Below are 22,347 nucleotides of genomic sequence, written 5' to 3'. Positions count from 1 at the left end.
GAGCATATTTTGTGTTTTGGAAACCTCTCTCTTGTAATGTACCCACACTTTCCCCACAACCTAATTACATGTTCTGGGAACCTTTAAAGACCTCAGGAAGGCTGTTCTGTCAACATTCTTGCAACATTAAAGGAAGGTTTTCTGCACCCTGATACAAACATTATCTGAATGTCAGCACAACCAGACAGTTTTTGTGTTTTGGGAACAAATCTGTTGTTATTGCCCCACAAAGTTACCACAACCTAATGAAACATTCTGTGAGCAGTTAAAGAACATACGAAATGTGTTCTGGGAACGTTTTTGTAATATCGGGTGAATGTTTTGCACCCTAAAATATTATCACTTTTATACAATGGGTTACTAACATATTTATTCATACTATTTCATCCTTCCACAAGATATAGTCCCGACACAAATCTAGGGTTGCAACACAAGCTGGCTGGTCACTCGTTCTTTCTGTTCGGTTGCCAGAGAAGCGACCTAGTCGTTCTGTCTTTTTGTTCTACATCTATGGACTCGACCCAGTCGTTGGTTCTAAATGTTCCATTGCAATACTAGCTGGCAACGTTCTTATCCTTTACTTGCTAGCTAGCCAACTACCGCTAACCTACAGTCACGTCAAACAGTGCAGCCAGAATAACAACAGCAGCGGCATTTGCATTTGTTTAAGGTTTTTTTTCTAGTGACATTTATTTGGACACATCCATAACAATGAGCTAATGAGGCACGATTTCGACCTGGCATAGAAAATGTGCTCTCTCGTCAGGACACTGTTGTTCAGAGGAGCTAGCCAACAACACATCTAACAATCTTTTCAAACAGAAGCTGGAAATACTGCAAACTAGCTGCACTTTGTTTGGTTTTACCTTTTTTCAATTAACATTTATTTGTATATATCCATAGAACTGATGCCAGCTGATTCATGATTTCGACTGGCTGAGAAACGTCGCGTCCCGACTCCTGACACGTTCATTACTATGGGACAGCAGGAGATTGAATTTGAATATTGAAACAATGTTGCAAATGTCGGAGAGACAGACAGCAAGGTTTATACAAATCTCTGCTGTTCACAACTAAATGTTAGTCTAAAAGAAATGTGAGTTAATATCTAGATGCTTTTTATAGTGGAGATCAAGTTTGTAAAGTGCCTGGCTGGGTTTGATGAGATAGTGGATTGTGCAGTCAGATGGAACTGAGTAAATAGGCATTTTACGTCAGATATTTAGCTTGTGGAATAGACACCGCCTGGAATGCAGTTTTAACGAATGAATATTCAGGATTAGACCCACCAGTTGTATAAAAAAATCACCTGTGCAAGTGGACAGTCTGTGTTTTTTTTAAACCTTTATTTAACTAGGCAAGTCAGTTAAGAACAAATTCTTATTTTCAATGACGGCCTAGGAACAGTGGGTTAACTGCCTTGTTCAGGGGCAGAACAACAGATTTTTACTTTGTCAGCTCGGGGATTTGATCTTGCAACCATTCCAGTTGCTAGTCCAACACTCTGACCACTAGGCTAGGCCACCACCCCTGTTTGGGAACATATATTTTGTGATGTCCCCACAATGTTCCCAACAGAAGGTTCCCACAACCTATTGAAACATTCTGTGAACCTTTAATGAACAAACTGTATGTGTTCTGGGAACTTTCTTGTAATATAAGGTAAAAAATGTTTTGCACGCTAAAATAAACATTGTATAATCATCCATGCAACTGGACAGTTTTTGTGTTTTGGGAACATATATTATGTGATGTTCTCACAATTTTCCCACCAGACTGTTCCCACAACCTAATTAGAAATTCTGGGAACCTTTAAAAGAACAGATAATCCGTTTTCTGGGAACATTCTTGTCAGTTGAATGTTTTTGTACACTTAAAAAACATTGTACAATCATCCACGCAACTGGACAGTTTTTGTGTTTTGGGAACATCTTTTGTGATGTCCCTACATTGTTCTCACCAGACTTTACCCACAAACTAATGAAACATTCTGGGAAACTTTAAAGAACAGATTAAATGTGTTTTAGTAACGTTCTTGGAACACCAGGCAAATGTTGTATAGGTCCAAAAGGCTCCTTAGCCGCTTCTACCCCCAAACCTAAGACTGCTGAACAATTAATCAAATGGACACCCGGACTATTTACGTTGACCTCTGCTGCTACTCACTGTTTATTATCTATGCATAGTCCCTTTACACTTACCTACCTGTACATGTTACCTCGACTAACCTGTACCCCCGCACATTGACTCGGTACCAGTACCCCCTGAATATAGCCTTGTTCTTGTTATTTTATTGTGTTACTATTTTTTACTTTAGTTTATTTAGCAAATACTTTCTTAACTCTAGTTCTTGAACTGCATTGTTGGTTAAGGGCTTGTGAGCAAACATTTCACCGTAAGGTCTACTACACCTGTTGTATTCGGCGTGTGACAAATGCAATTTAATTTTGATTTATATTCAAACATTCTACAATCATCTCCACAACTGGACAGTTTTTGAGTTATGAGAACTTTTGCCACGGCCTAACAAATGTTCTGGGAACTTTCACAGAACCAATTTTGGTTTGCTGAGCAGTTTCTCATTTGTAACAAAGAGAGCAATTAGGCCTAGTAACATTGTTACTTGCACAGTGTTAATGTAAACATAAATCATCCTTCGAATGAAAAATCATATTGGAGCTTGTCGAATTATAATAGTAAATACCTCTTCCTGAATAAAATGTGTAGTAAAACATCTTACCTGCAAGGCAACCAATGATTGATAGCAGCACAAGTTGTTTCCATAGTAACATCATCTTCCGTTGCCAAGGGCAAATAAGACTCTCATCCAATTGCTTGTGAATGGAATGTTCTCCCCTGAATACGTGAATCTTTGATCTGAGGGGAAAGTAATTAAACAAATAAGTAAAATAAGATATTTTGAGCCAAATATTACAAGCATTCAACATCAATACATGATTACAGTATTACAAAAGCTTCACTATTCGTGTTCTTTCACAGTTTTAGAAGGCTTGAAGTAAAAATAAATAAAAAGAACTCTGAAAGCAATGTAAATGAAATCCACTCACGAGACAACACATGCATATGATTTCAGCCGTTAGGCAACGGTTGATTAATTATTTTATTAATTATACTGTATGCCTTTTGATGACTGCGTGATGCCTAAATGTAATGGAAAATACAGCTGTTGACACATTGGGGGTAAATAAGGACATAGAGTGCATAAAAAAAATATATATACACTAACTGTTCAAAAGTTTGGAGTCACTTAGAAATGTCCTTGTTTTTGAAAGAAAAGCACATTTTTGGTCCATTAAAATAACATCAAATTGATCAGAAATACAGTGTAGACATTGTTAATACTGTAAATTACTATTGTAGCTGGAACCGGCTGATTTTTTATGGAATATCTACATAAACGTACAGAGGCCCATTAACAGCAACCATCACTCCAATGGCACGTTAAATTAGCTAATCCAAGTTGATCATTTTAAAAGGCTAATTGGTCATTAGAAAACCCTTTTGCAATTATGTTAGCACAGCTGAAAACTGTTGTCCTGATTAAAGAAGTAATACAACTGGCCTTCTTTAGATTAATTGAGTATCTGTAGCATCAGCATTTGTGGGTTCAATTACAGGCTCAAAATGGCCAGAAACAAAGAACTTTCTTCTGAAACTCATCAGTCTATTCTTGTTCTGAGAAATGAAGGCTATTCCATGAGAGAAATTGCCAAGAAACTGAAGATCTCATACAACTCTGTGTACCACTCCCTTCACAGAACAGCGCAAACTCTCTCTAACCAGAATAGAAAGAGGAGTGGGAGGCCCTGGTGCACAACTGAGCAAGAGGACAAGTACATTAGAGTGTCTAGTTTGAGAAACAAGTGCCTCACAAGTCCTCAACTGGCAGCTTCATGAAATAGTACCCGCAAAACACCAGTCTCAAGGTCAACAGTGAAGAGGCGACTCCAGGATGCTGGACTTCTAGGCAGAGTTCCTCTGTCCAGTGTCTGTGTTCTTTTGCTCAACTTAATCTTTTATTTTTATTGGCCAGTCTGAGATATGGCTTTTTCTTTGCAACTCTACCTAGAAGGCCGGCATCCTGGAGTAGCCTCATCACTGTTGACGTTGAGACTGGTGTTTTGCGGTTGCTATTTAATGAAGCTGCCAGTTGAGGACTTGTGAGGCGTCTGTTTCTCAAACTAGACACTCTAATGTACTTGTCCTCTTGCTCAGTTGTACACATTTCAATACCAGGTATAGATGGAAAGCCAGTGATCACTATTCCATCATCTGTGACAATGTCAAATGTTCAAATGTTCATAAAACCTGGTCCAGACAAACTCTTAGGAAGATACTACATATCAAACATGGAAGAAGTTTGAATATTATTCAGCTGCAATGACTCACAGGTTCCCAACAGTACCTATTCTATGGAACTACATATTGGACAATGTTATGGAATAGTGACACAAAGAATTGCTAAGTGAGCTTGTTTTTTCATTACCAAACCATCATAGTAAATTTCCTGTCAACCTGAGCAACAAGCACAAATCTGCTACATCGGAGGAAAGAGGCGGGTTGGAAATAATTGACCTCAAAAGCTACTTTCCTATTAATAGGAACTGGCAGACAACCTAAATACATTTAGCAGTATACTAATATATAGCCTACTGTGCAGCACAACGCCCATACAATGAGAAAAGCTTACAGTGCTTTCAGAAAGTATTCATACCCCTTGACTTATTGCACATTTTGTTGTGTTACAGCCTGAATTCAAAATTGATTCAATGGGTTCTCACCCATCTACACACAGTATCCCATAATGACAAAGCGAAAAAATGATTTTAGAAGTGTTTGCAAATGTATTGAAAAATTAAATACAGAAATATATATTCACACCCCTGAGTCAATACTTTGTAGAAACACCTTTGGAAGTGAACACAGCTGTGAGTTTTTCTGGGTAAGTCTCTTTGAGCTTTCCACACCTGGATGGTGCAATATTTGCCCATTATTCTTTTCAAAATTCTTCAACCTCTGTCAAATTGGTTGTTGATCATTGCTAGACAACCATTTTCAGGTCTTGCTGGAGATTTGCATGTAGATTTAAGTCAAAATTGTAACTCGACCACTCAGGAACATTCACTGTCTTCTTGGTAAGTAACTCCAGTGTAGATTTGGCCTTCTGTTTTAGGTTGTCCTGCTGAAAGGTGGATTTGTCTCCCAGTGTCTGGTGGAAAGCAGACTGAACCAGGTTTTCCTCTAGGATATTGCCCGTACTTAACTCCATTCTGTTTATTTTTTATCCTGAAAAACTCCCCCGTCCTTAACGATTACAAGCATACCCAAAGCTGTACCAATAGCTGCCATTTTTTTGTGAGGCATTGGAAAACATCCCTGGTCTTTGTGCTTGAATCTGTGTTTGAGATTCCTGCCTTGACTAAGGGACCTTACAGATTGTATTTGTGGGGTACATATAGCGCTGGGCGATATGGACCAAATATCATATCACTGTATTTTTGGGGGGAATGGATGCTGTGACAGTATATTACGGTATTTTATGTTTTTTAATAATACAAGTAATACATTTGCTTCATGAGTAGTGTGTGACCCTAGGGTGGGAACACATACATTCTACGTGATTTCAATGAGTCTTTCTCAATTCTGATTGTTTTATACCATTCAATTCAAATTTAACAAAATATTATAATATGTATTTTCATCCATTTCTGCATGTCCTGCACTCATTCGAGCTCATTTCCACACTGCCACGTAGGGCTACATGACATGGGCAAACAAGTTAGGCCTTATTTTTTTTTATCAAATTCTGATTTGACTTGCGATTTAGAGAAAAACACTTGGCTGAAATGTTGGAATCATGCAAATATAATGATAATTCTAATTATTCCATTAGAATATAATAGTGGGCACTTTGAATACAGTGTTGTTTGACATGACAAAGAACACAAATGCCAGGGAGGAGTTATTGTGACAGGGTAAGAACCAAAGTGTTGATAAGAGATTCCTAGGTGACTCTTTCATCTTTGGCTACACTGAATGTAGCTAACACAGTTTTATTTATCTGTTATTTTACCAGGTAAGTTTACTGAGAACACACTCTCATTTACAGCAACAACCTGGAGAATAGTTACAGGGGAGAGGACGGGTGTAACGACGTTCGTCTGTAGGAGGAGAAGCGGACCAAAAAGCAGCGTGGTGGTTATTCATGTTCTTTAATGGAAAACTGAACGATACATGAAATAACTCAAATCTACAAAACAACAAACGGAACGTGAAAACCTATACAGCCTATCCTGTGACAACAAACACCGTGACAGAATCACCCACCAACCAAGGACCAAGCGGCGTGGTAAAAGACAGCGACGACAGCAGCAGCAGCAGCAGCAACAACAGCGGCCGGTATCACAGGACTCCTGGACATGGGAGGAGATACTGAACGGAGAGGGACCCTGGGCACAGGCTGGGGAATATCGCCGCCCCAAAGCAGAGCTGGAGGCAGCGAAAGCTGAGCGGCGGCGATATGAGGAGGCAGCACGGCAGTGCGACAGGTACGAGAGACAGCCCCAAAAATTTTTTGGGGGGGGCACACGAGGGGTGGAGCTAAGCCAGGTAGCAGACCTGCGCTCACTCCTCGTACTTATTATAAGCAGCGAGATACTGGGCAGGCACCGTGTTATGCGGTTAAGCGCACGGTGTCGCCAGTACGTGCCCATAGCCCGGTGCGCTATGGGACAGCCCCCCGAGAGTGTCATGCGAGTGCGGGCATCGAGCCAGGGCGTATGGTGCCTGCTCAGCGGGTCTGGTCGCCGGTACGCAGTTTTGGCCCAGGGTATCCTGCGCCGGCTCTGCGTGCTGTGTCTCCGGGGCGCTGGGAGGGTGCAGTACGTCCTCTGCCCGCGCTCCGCTCGTGCCGGGCGAATGTGGGAATGGAGCCGAAGGGAGAGGTGCGTGTAGTAAGCACTAGATCTCCCGTGCTTACCCACAGCCCGGTTCAACCTGTGCCTGCACTCTGGACGGTCCGGGCTAGAGTGGTTATCCAGCCTGGGGAAGTGGTGCCAAGGTTGCGCACCAGAGCTCCAGTGCTCCCCCACAGCCCGGTCTTTCAGGTGTCTCCTCTTAACCCCAAGCCTCCTGATGGTCTTCCCAGCCTGGTGGTTCCTGTGGCAGCCCCACGCACCAGGCTGTCTCTCTGTCTCCTCCCTGCAGGTGGTCCTGTCTGTCCGGCGCCGCTGCCGGAGTCTCCCGCCTGTCTGGCGCCTCTGCCGGAGTCTCCCGCCTGTCCGGCGCCTCTGCCGGAGCCTCCCGCCTGTCCGGCGCCTCTGCCGGAGCCTCCCGCCTGTCCGGCGCCTCTGCCGGAGCCTCCCGCCTGTCCGGCGCCTCTGCCGGAGCCCCTCTGCCCAGAGCAGCTGTCTCTCTGTCCCGAGCAGCTGTCTCTCTGTCCCGAGCAGCTGTCTCTCTGTCCCGAGCAGCTGTCCCTCTGTCCCGAGCTGCCCCTCTGTCCAGTGGGGTCATTGAGAGGGGTGGTCATGCTGAGAAAGCCACGGAGGCGGACAATAAGGCGGACTAAGACAATGATGAGGTGGGGTCCGCGTCCCGCGCCAGAGCCGCCACCGCGGACAGACGCCCACCCAGACCCTCCCCTATAGGTCAAGGTTTTGCGGCCGGAGTCCGCACCTTTGGGGGGGGGGGGGTACTGTCACGTTCTGACCTTTATTTCCGTTGTTTTGTATTTATTTAGTATGGTCAGGGCGTGAGTTGGGTGGGCAGTCTATGTTTGTTTTTCTATGTTTTGGGGCATTTCTATGTTTTCGGCCTAGTATGGTTCTCAATCAGAGGCAGGTGTCATTAGTTGTCTCTGATTGAGAATCATACTTAGGTAGCCTGGGTTGCACTGTTTGTTTGGGGGTGATTGTCTATGTTGATGGCATGTTTCAGCACAGGTCTCATTTTGTAGCTTCACGGTTGAATTTGGTTTATTGTTTTTTTTACTCGTCTGTATAGTGTTCAGTCTTTCTTGATTAAAGATTTACCATGGACACTTACCACGCCGCGTATTGGTCCTCAGATCCATCTCGTCTCTCCTCATCAGATGAAGAGGAGGACGGCCGTGACAACGGGGGAGCCAATTGGAAGTTGGGGATGATTAGGTGTCCATGATATGAAGGCCAGACTGAGAATTTATGCCAGTTATTGCTGTGAGACTCTTCCACCAAGGCACCTGCAAGTACTCTTTAAATTGTATTTATTTTATTTTGTATTTTTATTGAATATCCGAAACAGACAATATACTTGCAGTGAAGCCGCTCAACAACTACACCACACCAGTCATCCAACAGATTCCCATTCAGAGCGACACACAGAAGCATCCAGGGTCAATGCCCTTCTCAAGGGCACATTGACAGATCTCCCACCAGACTAAAAAACGTGAACCCGAACCCTCCAAGATCCCACCACAGTTCCCCAATAGCTGTCCCTCAACCATCCGAGACCCCTCCAACAGTACCCTCCAAGAAGAAAAAAATATACAATTCCATTCCCCACCCCCAAGAACCCCAAATGCACCAACAACCAAGAAATTTAACTAAAGAGAAAAAATAAAAAGACAAACGAAAAACAGCAAACAACGCAAAAAACAACAAAAACAACAAAAACACAAAGGACATCAAGGACAACTAAAATCATAACAGCAATGCCAACTGTATATGTTTGAGTGCATGTCTGGCACTATTCCATGTGTGTGTCCATGTATGCATGTATTTGAATGAGACTGTGTGTATATATGCACATTTTCAAACATATTTCCCATAAATAAAGGTATTTTATCAACCAGAACATTTGAGTTCATCTATAATATTTGTTATATCTTTTCAGGGGGATGAATGTGAAATTGTAGCCAGCTCTGCAATGGTTGTTTGAAAATGAAAGATACTTTATTCAAACTATCATTCTCCATTAATTGAAAATGAAACATGACAATCTACACAAAGGCAAAAAGGCCAATTTTAAACAAAAGATGAGCTTTTCTTAGCAATCTACTTGAGAACCATTTAGGGATCAAGTAAACGTTTGAATAAGTGAAGCTATTAGAGAGAGGTTTAGTGCTTTTATATTTAATAATCTCAACCCACCCAAGTCATATTCATTATATAAACTCAGCAAAAAAAGAAACGTCTTCTCACTGTCAACTCTGTTTATTTTCAGCAAACTTAACATGGGTAAATATTTGTATGAACATAACAAGATTCAACAACTGAGACATAAACTGAACAAGTTCCACAGACATGTGACTAACAGAAATTGAATAATGTGTCCCTGAACAAAGGGGAGAGTCTAAATCAAAAGTAAAAGTCAGTATCTGGTGTGGCCACCAGCTGCATTAAGTACTGCAGTGCATCTCCTCCTCATGGACTGCACCAGATTTGCCAGTTATTGCTGTGAGACTCTTCCACCAAGGCACCTGCAAGTTCCCAGACATTTCTGTGGGGAATGGCCCTAGCCCGCACCCTCCGATCCAACAGGTCCCAGACGCGCTCAATGGGATTGAGAATCGGGCTCTTCGCTGGCCATGGCAGAACACTGACATTCCTGTCTTGCAGGAAATCACACACAGACCGAGCAGTATGGCTGGATGAGCATGCAGGAAGGGTACCACATGAGGGAGGGGGATGTCTTCCCTGTAACTCACAGCATTGAGATTGCCTGCAATAACACTAAGCTCTGTCGGATGAGGCTGTGACACACCGCCCCAGACCATGACGGACCCTCCACCTCCAAATCGATCCCGCTCCGGAGTACAGGCCTCGGTGTAATGCTAATTCCTTCGACGATAAACGTGAATCCGACCATCACCCCTGGTGAGACAAAACCTTGTCTCGTCAGTGAAGAGCACTTTTTGCCAGTCCTGTCTGGTCCAGCGACGGTGGGTTTGTGCCCATAGACAACCGTTGTTGCCAGTGATGTAAGGCAGGTCCTCACCAGACAACAGGCCTACAAGCCCTCAGTCCAGCCTCTCTCAGCCTATTGCGGACAATCTGAGCACTAATGGAGAGATTGTGCGTTCCTGGTGTAACTCCGGCAATTGTTGTTGCCATCCTGTACCTGTCCTGCAGATGTGATGTTCGGATGTACCAATCCTGTGCAGGTGTTGTTACACATGGTCTGCCACTGCGAGGACGATCAGCTGTCTGGCATGTCTCCCTGTAGCGCTGTCTTAGGCTTCTCACAGTACGGACATTGCAATTTATTGCCCTGGCCACATCTGCAGTCCTCATGCCTCCTTGCAGCATGCCTAAGGCACGTTCAGGCAGATGAGCAGGGACTCTGGGCATCTTCATTTTGGTGTTTTTCCGAGTCAGTAGAAAGGCCTCTTTAGTGTCCTAAGTTCTGAGAACTGTGACCTTAATTCCCTACCGTCTGTAAGCTGTTAGTGTCTTAATGACCGTTCCACAAGTGCATGTCCATTAATTGTTTATGATTCATTGACAAGCATGGGAAACAGTGTTTAAACCCATTACAATTAAGATCTGTGAAGTTATTTGGATTTTTACGAAAATATCTTTGAAAGACAGGGTCCTGAAAAAGGGACTTTTCTTTTTTTTGCGTTTAGATAGGCACGCTATATTTTGTCTGGTTTAGCATCCCAGATAAAGCAAAATATTTTTAGCTCATATAATTTGGAAAATGAATCATCAAAAGTATGCAGCACCATAAGTAAGTGAGTAAACTGAGATATGACTAAGGGGTGAATAAGGGCAATTTTTCCATAAATAGACAGTTATTTACCTCTCCATGGTTGCAGGATCTTTTTTTTACAAGTTTTCTATTGAAATGAATTGTGGAGAGCTTATTTATATATTTTGTGATATGAATACCAAGTATGTCTACTTCACCATCAGCCCATTTAAAGGTAAACTGCAGGGTAATGTAAAAGTTGTATTTTTTAAAGATCCATTATGTAATATTGTACACTTATCATAATTTTGTTTTTTTTCCCAGAAAGTACAGAAGAGTTATCTAGATCTTCAATGAGACATTGCAGGGATCTAGCTTGTGGACTTAATATAAAACTTGTGTCATCGGCATACATGGACACCTTTGTTTTTAAGCCTTGGATTTCTAATCCTCTAATATTGTTATTGGATCTGATTTTAATAGTTTGCATTTCAATGGCCATAACGAATTGATATGGTGACAGCAGACACCCTTGCTTAACTCCTCTTGACAATTGAAAACTTTAGTAGTAACCGTTATTTACTATCTTTCACCTGGGGTTGCTATACATTATTTTTACCCATTTTATAAGAGAATCACCGATATTGAAAAAAAACGCAGGCATTTATAAATAAAATCCAGTCTTACTTCATCAAATGCCTTTTCAAAATCCGCTATAAATACCAGCCCTGGCTTCTTAGATGTTTCATGATGTTCAATTATTTCTAGTAGTTATATTATATCTAATGAATCGTCCATGTAAAAAAATCTGTCTGATCAGGATGAACAATACCTGGTAAAACCCTTTTAATTCTGAGTGTTACGCATTTTGCAGGTATTTTTGCATCACAACATTGTGAGTTTTTTTTAGATAGACTGGATCTTTATATTTGCCATCTGGGTCTTGTTTTAATAATAGTGAAATCAGACCTTCCTGCTGAGTACCCGACAGACTACCATTTCTATAGGAGTAGTTAAAACAATCTAACAATGGAGCTTTTAGTATATCAAAAAGGTTTGATATACCTGCCTAAAATATTTAGCTTCCTCTTTTAAAATATAATTCAGAGAATCATAAATGACTCCGTTTTCAGTAACGAGTTTCTGCAAATTAATTTTGTTAGTGTTCCTGTATTGGAGATTTTTTTTTTTCTCCATATTCCATCCAGTTTGCTTTGTTTTGCAATAGATTACATTAGATCGTTCTTGAATAAGTTCCTCAAGTTCTTTTTCCTCTAACTTATTTTGCATCTACGTAGGATCGTTTTTATTGCTATCTACCTGTACTATTAGTTCATGTATTTTCCCTGTTAGTCTTGTCTCTTTAGCCACGGCTTTTTTTTTTTTATTATTGATGGATATTGAATGACCTCTGAAGGTACATTTAACGGTATCCCAAACAATGAGTGGATTTGCAGAACCTATTTTATACTGGAAAAATTCAGTTATAAATTATTTTGTCCTCCAGTAAACTTTGATTACATTTCCAATATCCCCGACCACGTGGAAATTCTATAAGAGTTATGTGAAGGCCCATTAGATTATGATCCGATCGCATTCTGTCTCCTATTAAAACTTTTTGAACCTTTGATGCAAGAGAGAAAGGGACAAGAAAGTAGTCAAGATGACTAGCTTGATTAAGTTTCCTCCATGTATATCTCACTAGGTCTGGGTTTTTTAGTCTCCAAATATCCACTATTTCTAATGTGTCCATAATATTTGTGATTTCCTTAAGGGCATGGTGATGATAGTTTGAAGAGTGATTTCCTTTACGGTCAATTGAGGTACTTAACACTGTGTTATAGTCTCCTACCATAATGATTTGATCATTTGTTGCCTGTAAGTTCAATAAATTGGTATAAATATTTTCGAAGAAGTATGGATCATCCTGATTTGGACCATATAGATTAATGAGCCAAAACTCTTTTTCGACCACGTTCATATCCAAAATGATTCACCTTACTTGCGAATCATTCCTGACTAATTAATATCACACCTTTTGAGTTCCTTTGTCCATGACGGAAAATTATTTCACCACCCCATTCCTTTTTCCACGCAACTTCATCTAAGGATGTAGAGTTTCCTGTAAACATTATATGTTATATTCCTTTTAGCCACATAGAAACTGATCTTCTTTCATAATCTGTTAAACCGTTACAATTCTAACTGGCTATTCTTATTTCAGCCCTTACCATAACTAGATACTATTCTCAGTCTAAATTGACCATAATTAGTGCTTGTAAAGTTACTGCCATCAGAGGTATTATGAGGGTAAATATTAGAGCTTCAAATGTCTGATATTTAGAATTCAAGAGGGCTTGTAAAGGCCTGTTGTAAGTCAGGTCCTCACCAGACATCACCAGCAACAACGTCACCTATGGGCACTAACCCACTGTCTCTGGACCAGACAGGACTGGCAAAAAAGTGCTCTTCACTGACGAGTCGCGGATTTGTCTCACCAGGGGTGATGGTCGGGATTCGCGTTTATCATCGAAGGAATGAACTTAACACTGGAGCGGGATCGATTTGGAGGTGGAGGGTCCGTCATGGTCTGGGGCGGTGAGTCACAGCATCATCGGACTGAGTTTGCTGTCATTGCAGGCAATCATAACGCTGTGCGTTATAGGGAAGACATCCTCCTCCCTCATGTGGTACCCTTCCTGCAGGCTCATCCTGACATGACCCTCAAGCATGAAAATGCCACCAGCTATACTGCTCGTTCTGTGCGTGATTTCCTGCAAGACAGGAATGTCAGTGTTCTGCCATGGCCAGCAAAGAGCCTGGATCTCAATCCCATTGAGCACGTCTGGGACCTGTCGGATTGGAGGGTGAGTGCTAGGGCCATTCCCCCCAGAAATGTCTGGGAACTTGCAGGTGCCTTGGTGGAAGAGTGGGGTAATATCTCACAGCAATAACTGGCAAATCTGGTGCAGTCCATGAGGAGGAGATATACTGCAGTACTTAATGCAGCTGGTGGCCACACCAGATACTGACTGTTACTTTGATTTTGAGTCCCCCCTTTGTTCAGAGACACATTATTCAATTTCTGTTAGTCACATGTCTGTGGAACTTGTTCAGTTTATGTCTCAGTTGTTGAATCTTGTTATGTTCATACAAATATTTACACGTTAAGTTTGCTGAAAACAAATGCAGTTGACAGTGAGAGGACATTTATTTTTTTGCTGAGTTTATAAACATGTAGACAAATACATAAAAAAAGAGACAAACAAGAATCATATTAAATTATACACAAACAGTTTGACAATAGAGAGAGAGGTGAGAGAGGGAGAGAAGAGAAAAGAGAGAAAGAGAGAGTGAGAGAAGAGCGCGAGATCAGGTGTGTACTGTATGTATAAGTCCGTATGTGTAAGCGAGCATGTAATTGAGTACCTGTGTGTTTATAGCCACTTCATAGTGTTCAGAAATTTTTAGTTCCAATACTTTTTTTTCGTAAGTCCCTGTAGATTTTAGTACATCCATGGTGTTATGGAGCTGTCTTGGAATAGCTGTCCATCTATAAAGAGTTTGTCCACAATGAGAAAGAAACGCTTACCCTTCTCCCTCTGTTGCCTCTGTACCAGATACAGTCTCTTACGATGTTTGTTGATCTCCCTTGGAAATTGGTAATTGAGACTCAATTTGGTCCCTTTAGGCTCACATCCCCTGCTTTTGATCAGCTCTTTTTGTTGGTAGTGCTCAAATTTTGCGATGATCGGTCAGGAGCCTTGGTCTTGTTGCTCCGAGCTCCATGTCTGTGTACTCGGTGGAAAGCCACCTTGTTTACAGTCTCCATAGGAAGTTTCAAGGCGGATTGCATGAATTCTCTGATCACGCCCTCTGGATTATTGGACGAGGTAGCCATTAAAAAATCATGTTAAACACTATCCTTGCACACAGAGTCAGTCCATGCAACTTATTATGACTTGTTACGTACATTTTTACTCCTGAACTTATTTAGGCTTGCCAAAACAACGGGGTTGAATACTTATTGACTCAAGACATTTCAGCTTTTTATTTATAATTCATTTGTAAACATTCTGAAACATAATTCCACTTTGACATTATGGGGTATTGACTGTCAAGATCAATACATTTTCATTTCAGGAACCATTTGACTTCCAGATCCTTTGAAATTATACATTACATGAATGACTTGCTTAGATATGTGTGGTATGAACATCTAAGCAAATTACTACTCAGACTATTTGCATACCCCCTGTATATAGCCTCGCTATTGTTATTTTACTGCTGCTCTTGAATTATTTGTTACTTTTATTTCTTAATTTTCTTTTGGTATTTTTCTTAAAACTGCATTGTTGGTTAAGGGCTTGTAAATAAGCTTTTCACTGTAAGGTCTACACTTGTTATATTCGGCACATGTGACAAATAGCATTTTATTTTATTTGATACGTCTCTAAGGTTTTCAATTGTCAAAGCTTTGAAAGCCTGGTTCCATAGCCAGTAGATTGAGTGACGTTTTTCCATTGAGCCTGTGTCATGCTTGCAAAGTCTGTGAACTGAATTCACAATGCCTGGTACATAATATTGTCTGACAAGTAATGTAATGGGCCTTTAAAAATGTTGGGATCTGGAAGTGGTGCCTATTGTTATATAATTCCAATTCTATCATTATTTCAATGGTAAAAAGCTTTCTTTCCTAATGCTTTGACCTACATCACTGTTACCACTGGTAACTGATATTCCTCTCAGGATTAAGATTCCTAACCCTTCTCCAGTTTCTTAAAACTTTACATTTTTTTGTGGATTAACCCAATAGGCTACTAACTTTGGTATTCTTAATATAGTAGTAAAATGGCATATAAAACTGTTGTTTCATCGTCTTACAAATGTTTACAAAACAAAACATGCAGTCATTTCAATAGCTACAGAACTGTGTATGTTTAGTTTGAAGGGGAGGAATATAGCTGTTATTCCATAACCATTGTTATGAGTCACATTCTGTGAGGAGCCCAAAGCACCAGCCTCCTGCAGCTACCTACTGTCGCCCAGTACACACTCTTCAGGGGAGTGATCTCATTTGGTTATAGATTACATAATCTTCCGGCCAGTGCTGGCTTAGCACCATGCTCCTGGTGCCAGTAATGGTTCCTCATCTGCTGTAATTGTGGGACACAGTGTGTCTCAGAGTGGATTTCCTGGTGTCTTTCAAGTTTTAGGGGGCATTTTGCCACTGTAAATCGTGTCACATTGGATTACATGCTTTGAGATCATACCCGGGTAGAAATGTGTGCAACATTCCCCAGTTTGTCTGGTTTGCTCTGCTCCATCCCAGTCATCCCATCCTATCATTCCCAGTCTAATGCCGGGACCAATAGGTATGCATTATCATTCAAGTCTGTCTTCTATTTGGCCGTGTACTGTAGAGGTAAGGGTGGCTGGTTATCACTATGCACTGGCGGAGGTGAAGTGAAATTATGAACACGAGATTTCTCTGCCAAATGTAATGATGCATCACAGTTTCACCTCCACAATAGCTAAGCCTAATGAAAGTCGTTGGCTAAACGTACCCCTGAGTAAATGACATGACTTCTTGGTTAAAGGGGCTGTTGTTTGGTGCATAATTGATAGAAAAGGTGGTTAAAGGCGTCCGTTTCCCCCTGAAGGGACGCATAATAGCAAAGAATCTAATAAGGGTGGGAGAAAGGAGAGAGGTTCTATCACAACATGAGAGGGAGGCTGAGCTGTTTTCAGATGCAACAAGACCTATGGCAAACAAAGCTGGACCAGCAAGGACTGTAGTGTACATCTCAAAAGGAGACACTGTTACTCAGTTAGTTAGAAAAACAGATAATAGGTAGGCCAGCGTTTCCCCTATATGCTTTGGTGCGTTGCTGCCACTGCACTGTTAGAGTTATAGAAGTATGCCCCAGGAAGAGCCCATCGGCCGCCCCCTGCAGGAAGACCCCAGGAAGACCCCATGCTTCTGAAATAAATCCTAGGGGAAACACTGGGTAGGCTATTCACCATATCACAAGACAGCAGCATCAAAACCTCATTCATATTGAAGATTATCTCTAATTCGAGAAAGGATACATATAATTACTGTAATCACTATTATTGCCCTCCACTAGAAAATCTCTAAGGCCAGTATGAACAAGCGGAATGATTTAAGTTCTAACTTCCAACATGAGCTGTGATTTACCCAAGAAAGATAATGAGCCCATCTCATCTGTGCCTCACTATTTAGTTTATCCAGCGATCCAGCTGCTGAGTAAACTTAATTTCACATGGGCCAACGAGGACGCATAAATGTTAGTATATCAAAGTTAGGTATTAAAGACTTCGAACAAGGGCATTGAAAGAAGTCTTCGAGATTGTTTCACAATTAAGGTCTAAATGCTCCGTGCTGAGAAACTGAATGATGTTTGTCCAAGACCAATTAAGTGTACTGACTTGGAATATTTTTTGTAATCTCTTACTATACTGCCCCCTTTCCTCTCCGTACAGCTTTGTACCATTTTCATCCAATTAAAGAATGGTTTTACATAATCATATGAATACCTCTCCTGAGATGTCTCTGTCAGCCGCTTGAAGTGCGGCTGCCATGGAAGCACATCACATAACGCAGAACACTGAGTCACTCCATGAAGGTGTCTGATTGGCATGTTGTTACATACATGCGTGCATAAGATAAATGTGATTAGGACTGACAAACTGGCTGTGACTAAGACCAAACATACACAGCACGCAACGGTGACTAACATAGACTGAGCTCTTAGACAAGGGAGATGTTATTACGTTTCTCACTTTTGTCACTCAGAGAAACATCATAGTGACATTGAGTCACAATTGTTTTATGCATTATACAGTACATTATAGTATAGCAAATACTGTACAGGATGAATTGAAAACAACAAAAAAATACTTCTTTTTTTTGAGGCCAAACCTCAAAACTGAAAATGATTTGCATTTGAAGACACAATCAATGTCACAAATGTTATCTATTAAACTAAATGGAATGAAGCAAGATACTTTCATGAGGAGATATGAACTGTTTTCACCCAGTGAGTGAGAGAGTTTGTTTAACACCCGAATAGCAGCTGTGCACAAACGGTGAAAGGATTGATAATTATCGGGTCGAAAACATTTCACCCAAAGAGGGAAGGATCTAGTAACTGAGAAAACAGGAGAATTCCTGGAAGGCCTCACTGTTCTAAAGACAACAGGAAGCTCCAGTGATTTCCTCAGATGTTAACCAAGGGGCCAGTGCATCGGTGAACCCCACAGCTACTGCAAACCATGGGGCCAGAAAAGTAAGTGCACTTAACAGAGAGTGAGACAGGGAGCAGTGATCCGTTCCACCACCCTATCATCGTCGTGACATATCCCCAGACCCCCATCCCAATAGCCACAGATACATCACTGGGTTGGAGGTGTGGGATGAAGAGAGGGACAGATGCTTTCTAGATTAGAGCTAGACCTCTGGATCTGTCTCCATTTACAGCACTACAGTATATTCGAACCGCCTAAATATTTTCAAACAGAAATGCACTTTTTGTACCAAGATTGCCACTCTGATGTTCTTCAGAAGGGATCTCAAAACCATTTAAGCTAAAATAGAAGGGCCACAGTCCTTTCCTCTGTAGCAATGTCAGCGGCATATTGCAGTGTTCAGGAATAATTCAGCACCTAGCTGCTTATGATGTTTTCACCTCTCATTTGGCTGTGCTTGTTAGCCACAAAACGAGATGAGCAAAGCATGCTAGAGAAATCTATAAATAAACATGAATAGAGGAGAGAGGGATCAAATTCCCCAATGAATAGCACATACTTTGAAGATGTATATTGGCTGAGCATCTGCAATTCTGCTGCAGCTGGTGTTCTGTCTTTTTTAAGGGGTTCAAAATACTGTCCAACCAGAAGAGTTTTGAGACATTAATATATGTATCTATCTAAAGGAAATAGAACAAAGGAGAGACCGTTTTGGTCACAAAGGTCCCCCAGAGGGCAGCCACCTGGGATGCAGACAATCATTTTACACAGTCAGAGGAGTCAAGGAGAAATACAATAGTGCCAGCAACATAATTAAAAGCATAATTGAATTATGTTGGATGACTAATCACAGCTTAAAATGAAAAAAAGCTAGAGAGCAAAAGATCCATAAGGTGCTCCTGACTGAATTGTATGTAGAGGAAGGGGCTGTATTGCAACCAGCATTAGCCTATCTGCAGTCAGAGCTATGAAGGCTATACCTTCCCTGACTGCATGGCACAAAGCAGGCCCCATGTGGACTTGTGCCCTAGATGAAGAAAATGAGCCTGAGCAGCAAGATAAATCTCAGTAGCCTGGAAAAGCCATTCAAGGCTCCTGGTGGAGTACTATATCAGCATTATGCATGAGATGATCATGCACAACCATTATCTCGATAAATGTCTGCTACACACATCTTTTTTTTTTTTTTTTGCTGTTGTTGAGGAAATAGCTTTTTCTGCAATTCAAAAGATAGAAAGTTGAATAAGTGCTTGAATCAGGGTGTTGTTTAAATGTGTCACCCTCGCCACTTCCCATATTTGGAAATGGGAACAAGCAAGAAAATCCAACTATAACCCTGGCCTAATAGGCTATACTATAGGCACCGTGTGAATTGCACTGTAGTTGCCATAACATGCTCAGTTATCAAATAATTGTTATATTTAACACTGCCTTTTCGATTATTGAAACATAAAGAAAAACTTCTCAGCATGTCGAAAAATACTAGTAGGCTATAGCCTATGACATATTGTGAAATTGATAGACACTCGGACTCGCATGCAACGTAACCACTATTATGAAACATTAAAATAGCGTCTTACTTTATGTGGAAGCTTATCAAATCAACGTAAACTAATAACCACTTACCGAGTTATTAAACAGAATGCTGTTTTTCCTCTTCAAGGAATTGGACGACCAGAGAAAATAGTAGGCTAGTCTATTTAATTGATTCCACTGTCCAAATGACATACATCAGTGGTATTTATCGATTGCCTATATGTATTTTCCTAAAGAATAAACATTTTCATAAGAGCCGTGGCTCTCTTATTCAGGATCCCAACGAGAGTTTGCGGATAAACGCTGGTCCACGGAATCGCAGCACCACACTTCTCGTAAAGAGCCCCGCAAGTCCGTCTCTCCTCTTGGCTTGGAGGAGATGCTCCTCGTTGTAATCCCCGAAGCACCCACGCAATTAGCTCAGGAGTCACAGGGCTCCAGCTCCGACGTCGGGATGCCAACTGTACTCAATCACAGGTGCTTTGGTCTAGTCTTTCAACAACGAAGACACCCCAGGAAATGCTGCCAGTCTGGACGGAGAGTGAGACAGAGAGACCTCTGAGCTGAGATTTACATTCTGCGCATCCCCTTGCTCCAGACCCGTTGTACAGAGGCAGTGAAGCGCCCACTGTTGACACGTGAAAACACGCGCACAAATGAAATGCACCACTGGTCGGGAGCTCAATACTCACCCAGCATGCTCTAATTTCCACGTATTCAAAGCCAAAAAGATGATCTGAAGTATCTTTTTTTATATGGCACACGGTCATTTATAGGCTATACGTTGCCCAATTGGAATTAGTCACAGCCATCCAGATAGAGGGAGTTACAGCAGTAGTTTCCTTTCACGACTGTCACGGTAATTTGAATACCTCGTGGTAATTGCATAGGGAATGTAATGAGCATCACATTGTCACTGATATGATTATGCCATTAAGACCAGTGTTCAAGTCAATAGGCCCAATTCAAATGTATTCCACTGTAGGGCTATTAGACTAGATCTATTTACAAGTAGGTCTATATGCAATAGTCTACTAAAATGTATCACAAATTGTGTTGATCTCTCAACGGTTTACATAACTGTATTTATCTAGGCTACATTCAACAAATACAGTCCTGTCTCGTCAGTGCACAAGCTACCTGTGACAAAACAGCACTCCCTACCGTTGGATCTATCTTTGTTCCTCCAGTATTATCATGCGGGGGTGTCAAGCAAACGTATGTGGGTGGTATCTTACACACCCATTGGTTGATCAATGTCACGGCGCTTTGCTCGATTGCATTTGCCTGGGGTGCGTTCAGTACGACAGAACTGTGTTCAACGTTTAATTAAACGGAAACGGTACTGTACTGATCGACCAGTTGAAATATGGTGTGATTATGGTGGCCCAGAGGGCGATTGTATATGGTGTGCTTTACCAGTACTCTCTGTTATCACCTGCACTCTGGTGAAATTGTTAAGTACTAACCGGTCCACCTCCGTGTTAGTTCCCTTACGAAAAAAGATTGCAGTCAGAGTGCAGTATAACTGCAGTGGTGGAAAAAGTACCCAACTGCAATACTTGAGTAAAATTTATATTAAAGATACCTTAATAGAAAGTGATTCAAGTAAAAGTAAAAGTCAGCCAGTAAAATTCGACTTGAGTAAAAGTCTAAAAGTATTTGGTTTAAAATATACTTAAGTATCAAAAGTAAAAGTATAAATCATTTAAAATTATTTATATTAAGCAGACCAGATGGTACCATTTTTTTGTTTTTATTTATTTATGGAAAGCCAGGGTCACACTCCAACACTCAGACATCATTTACAAACAAAGCATTTGTGTTTAGTGAGTCCGCCAGATCAGAGGCAGTAGGGATGACCAGGGATCTTCTGTTGATAAGTGCATGAATTAGACTATTTTCCTGTCCTGCTAAGCATTCAAAATGTAACGAGTATTTTTAGGTGTCAAGGAAAATGTATGGAGTAAAAAGTACAATATTTTCTTAAAGAATGTAGTGAAGTAAAAGTAGTCAAACATATAAATAGTAAAGTACAGAAACCTAAAAAAAAAAAACGAATTGAGTAGTACTTATTTTTACTTAAGTACTTTACACCACTGCAGTACACTGAAATTACTGCGTCCAAAATTGCACAGTCGACTGCAGTTAGTGGACTTGTACTGTCTGTGAGTATAACAGAACTGATATGGCAGGTGAAAACCAGAGGACAATCCATCCAGAATTACATTTTTTTCAGCTCACCACTGATTAGAATGGCTGTCAATGGGAATATAAAAAGAATACCTCCCAGATTGCAGATCCTATGGCTTCCAATAGATGTCAACAGTCATTAGAAAGAGTTTCAGGCCTGTTTTTTGAAAAATTTGATATAATTTGTAGTGTTTGTAACGCGTTCCGGTGAGGGTGCGCACTTCGTTATTTATCTCCGGTAATGAACATGCTATTCTCCGTCTTAAATGTTATTGTTTATTTACATATTAGGGTACTTGAGGATTGATTAGAAACGTTGTTTGACTTGTTTGGAAGAAGTTTATTGGTAACTTACGTGATTCATTTGTATGCATTTTGAACGAGGGAAACCGGTGGATTACTGAATCAAGCGCGCCAACTAAACTGACATTTTTGGGATGTAAAGAAGGACTTCATCAAACAAAATGACCATTTGTTATGTAGCTGGGACCCTTGTGATTGCAACGAGATGAAGATATTCAAAGGTTAGTGATATATTTTATTGCTATTTCTGACTTCCGTGATGCCTCTGCTTGGTTGGAAAATTAATGTAATGTTTTTGTGTGCGGGGAGCTGTCCTCAGATAATCGCATGGTGTGCTTTCGCATTAAAGCC

General features: G+C 41.0%; 1 protein-coding gene across 2 annotated transcripts in view; it reads right to left on the bottom strand.

Annotated features, from left to right (window-relative positions):
• Nucleotides 1–20,353, bottom strand: part of LOC110528956 (contactin-3) — a 69,453-nt gene extending 49,100 nt beyond the window's left edge. For both annotated transcript variants that reach the window (XR_016497528.1, XM_036983344.2), the window contains exons 1-2: nucleotides 19,591–20,353; nucleotides 2,741–2,877 (exon numbers count right to left, since the gene is read on the bottom strand). Coding sequence is in view for 1 of the 2 variants with exons in the window: in XM_036983344.2 (XP_036839239.1) it covers nucleotides 2,741–2,795 (55 nt within the window). In the remaining variant the exon portion in view is untranslated. The remainder of the gene's footprint in view (nucleotides 1–2,740; nucleotides 2,878–19,590) is intronic.
• Nucleotides 20,354–22,347: the final 1,994 nt, after the last annotated feature.

The sequence above is a fragment of the Oncorhynchus mykiss genome, chromosome 7, assembly GCF_057628025.1.
Source record: "Oncorhynchus mykiss isolate SJ-2025 chromosome 7, ASM5762802v1, whole genome shotgun sequence".
In the NCBI taxonomy this organism is placed as follows: Eukaryota; Metazoa; Chordata; class Actinopteri; order Salmoniformes; family Salmonidae; genus Oncorhynchus; species Oncorhynchus mykiss.
The sequence above is the reverse complement of the archived record's forward strand: the minus strand, read 5'-3'. Positions and strand labels throughout refer to the sequence as shown.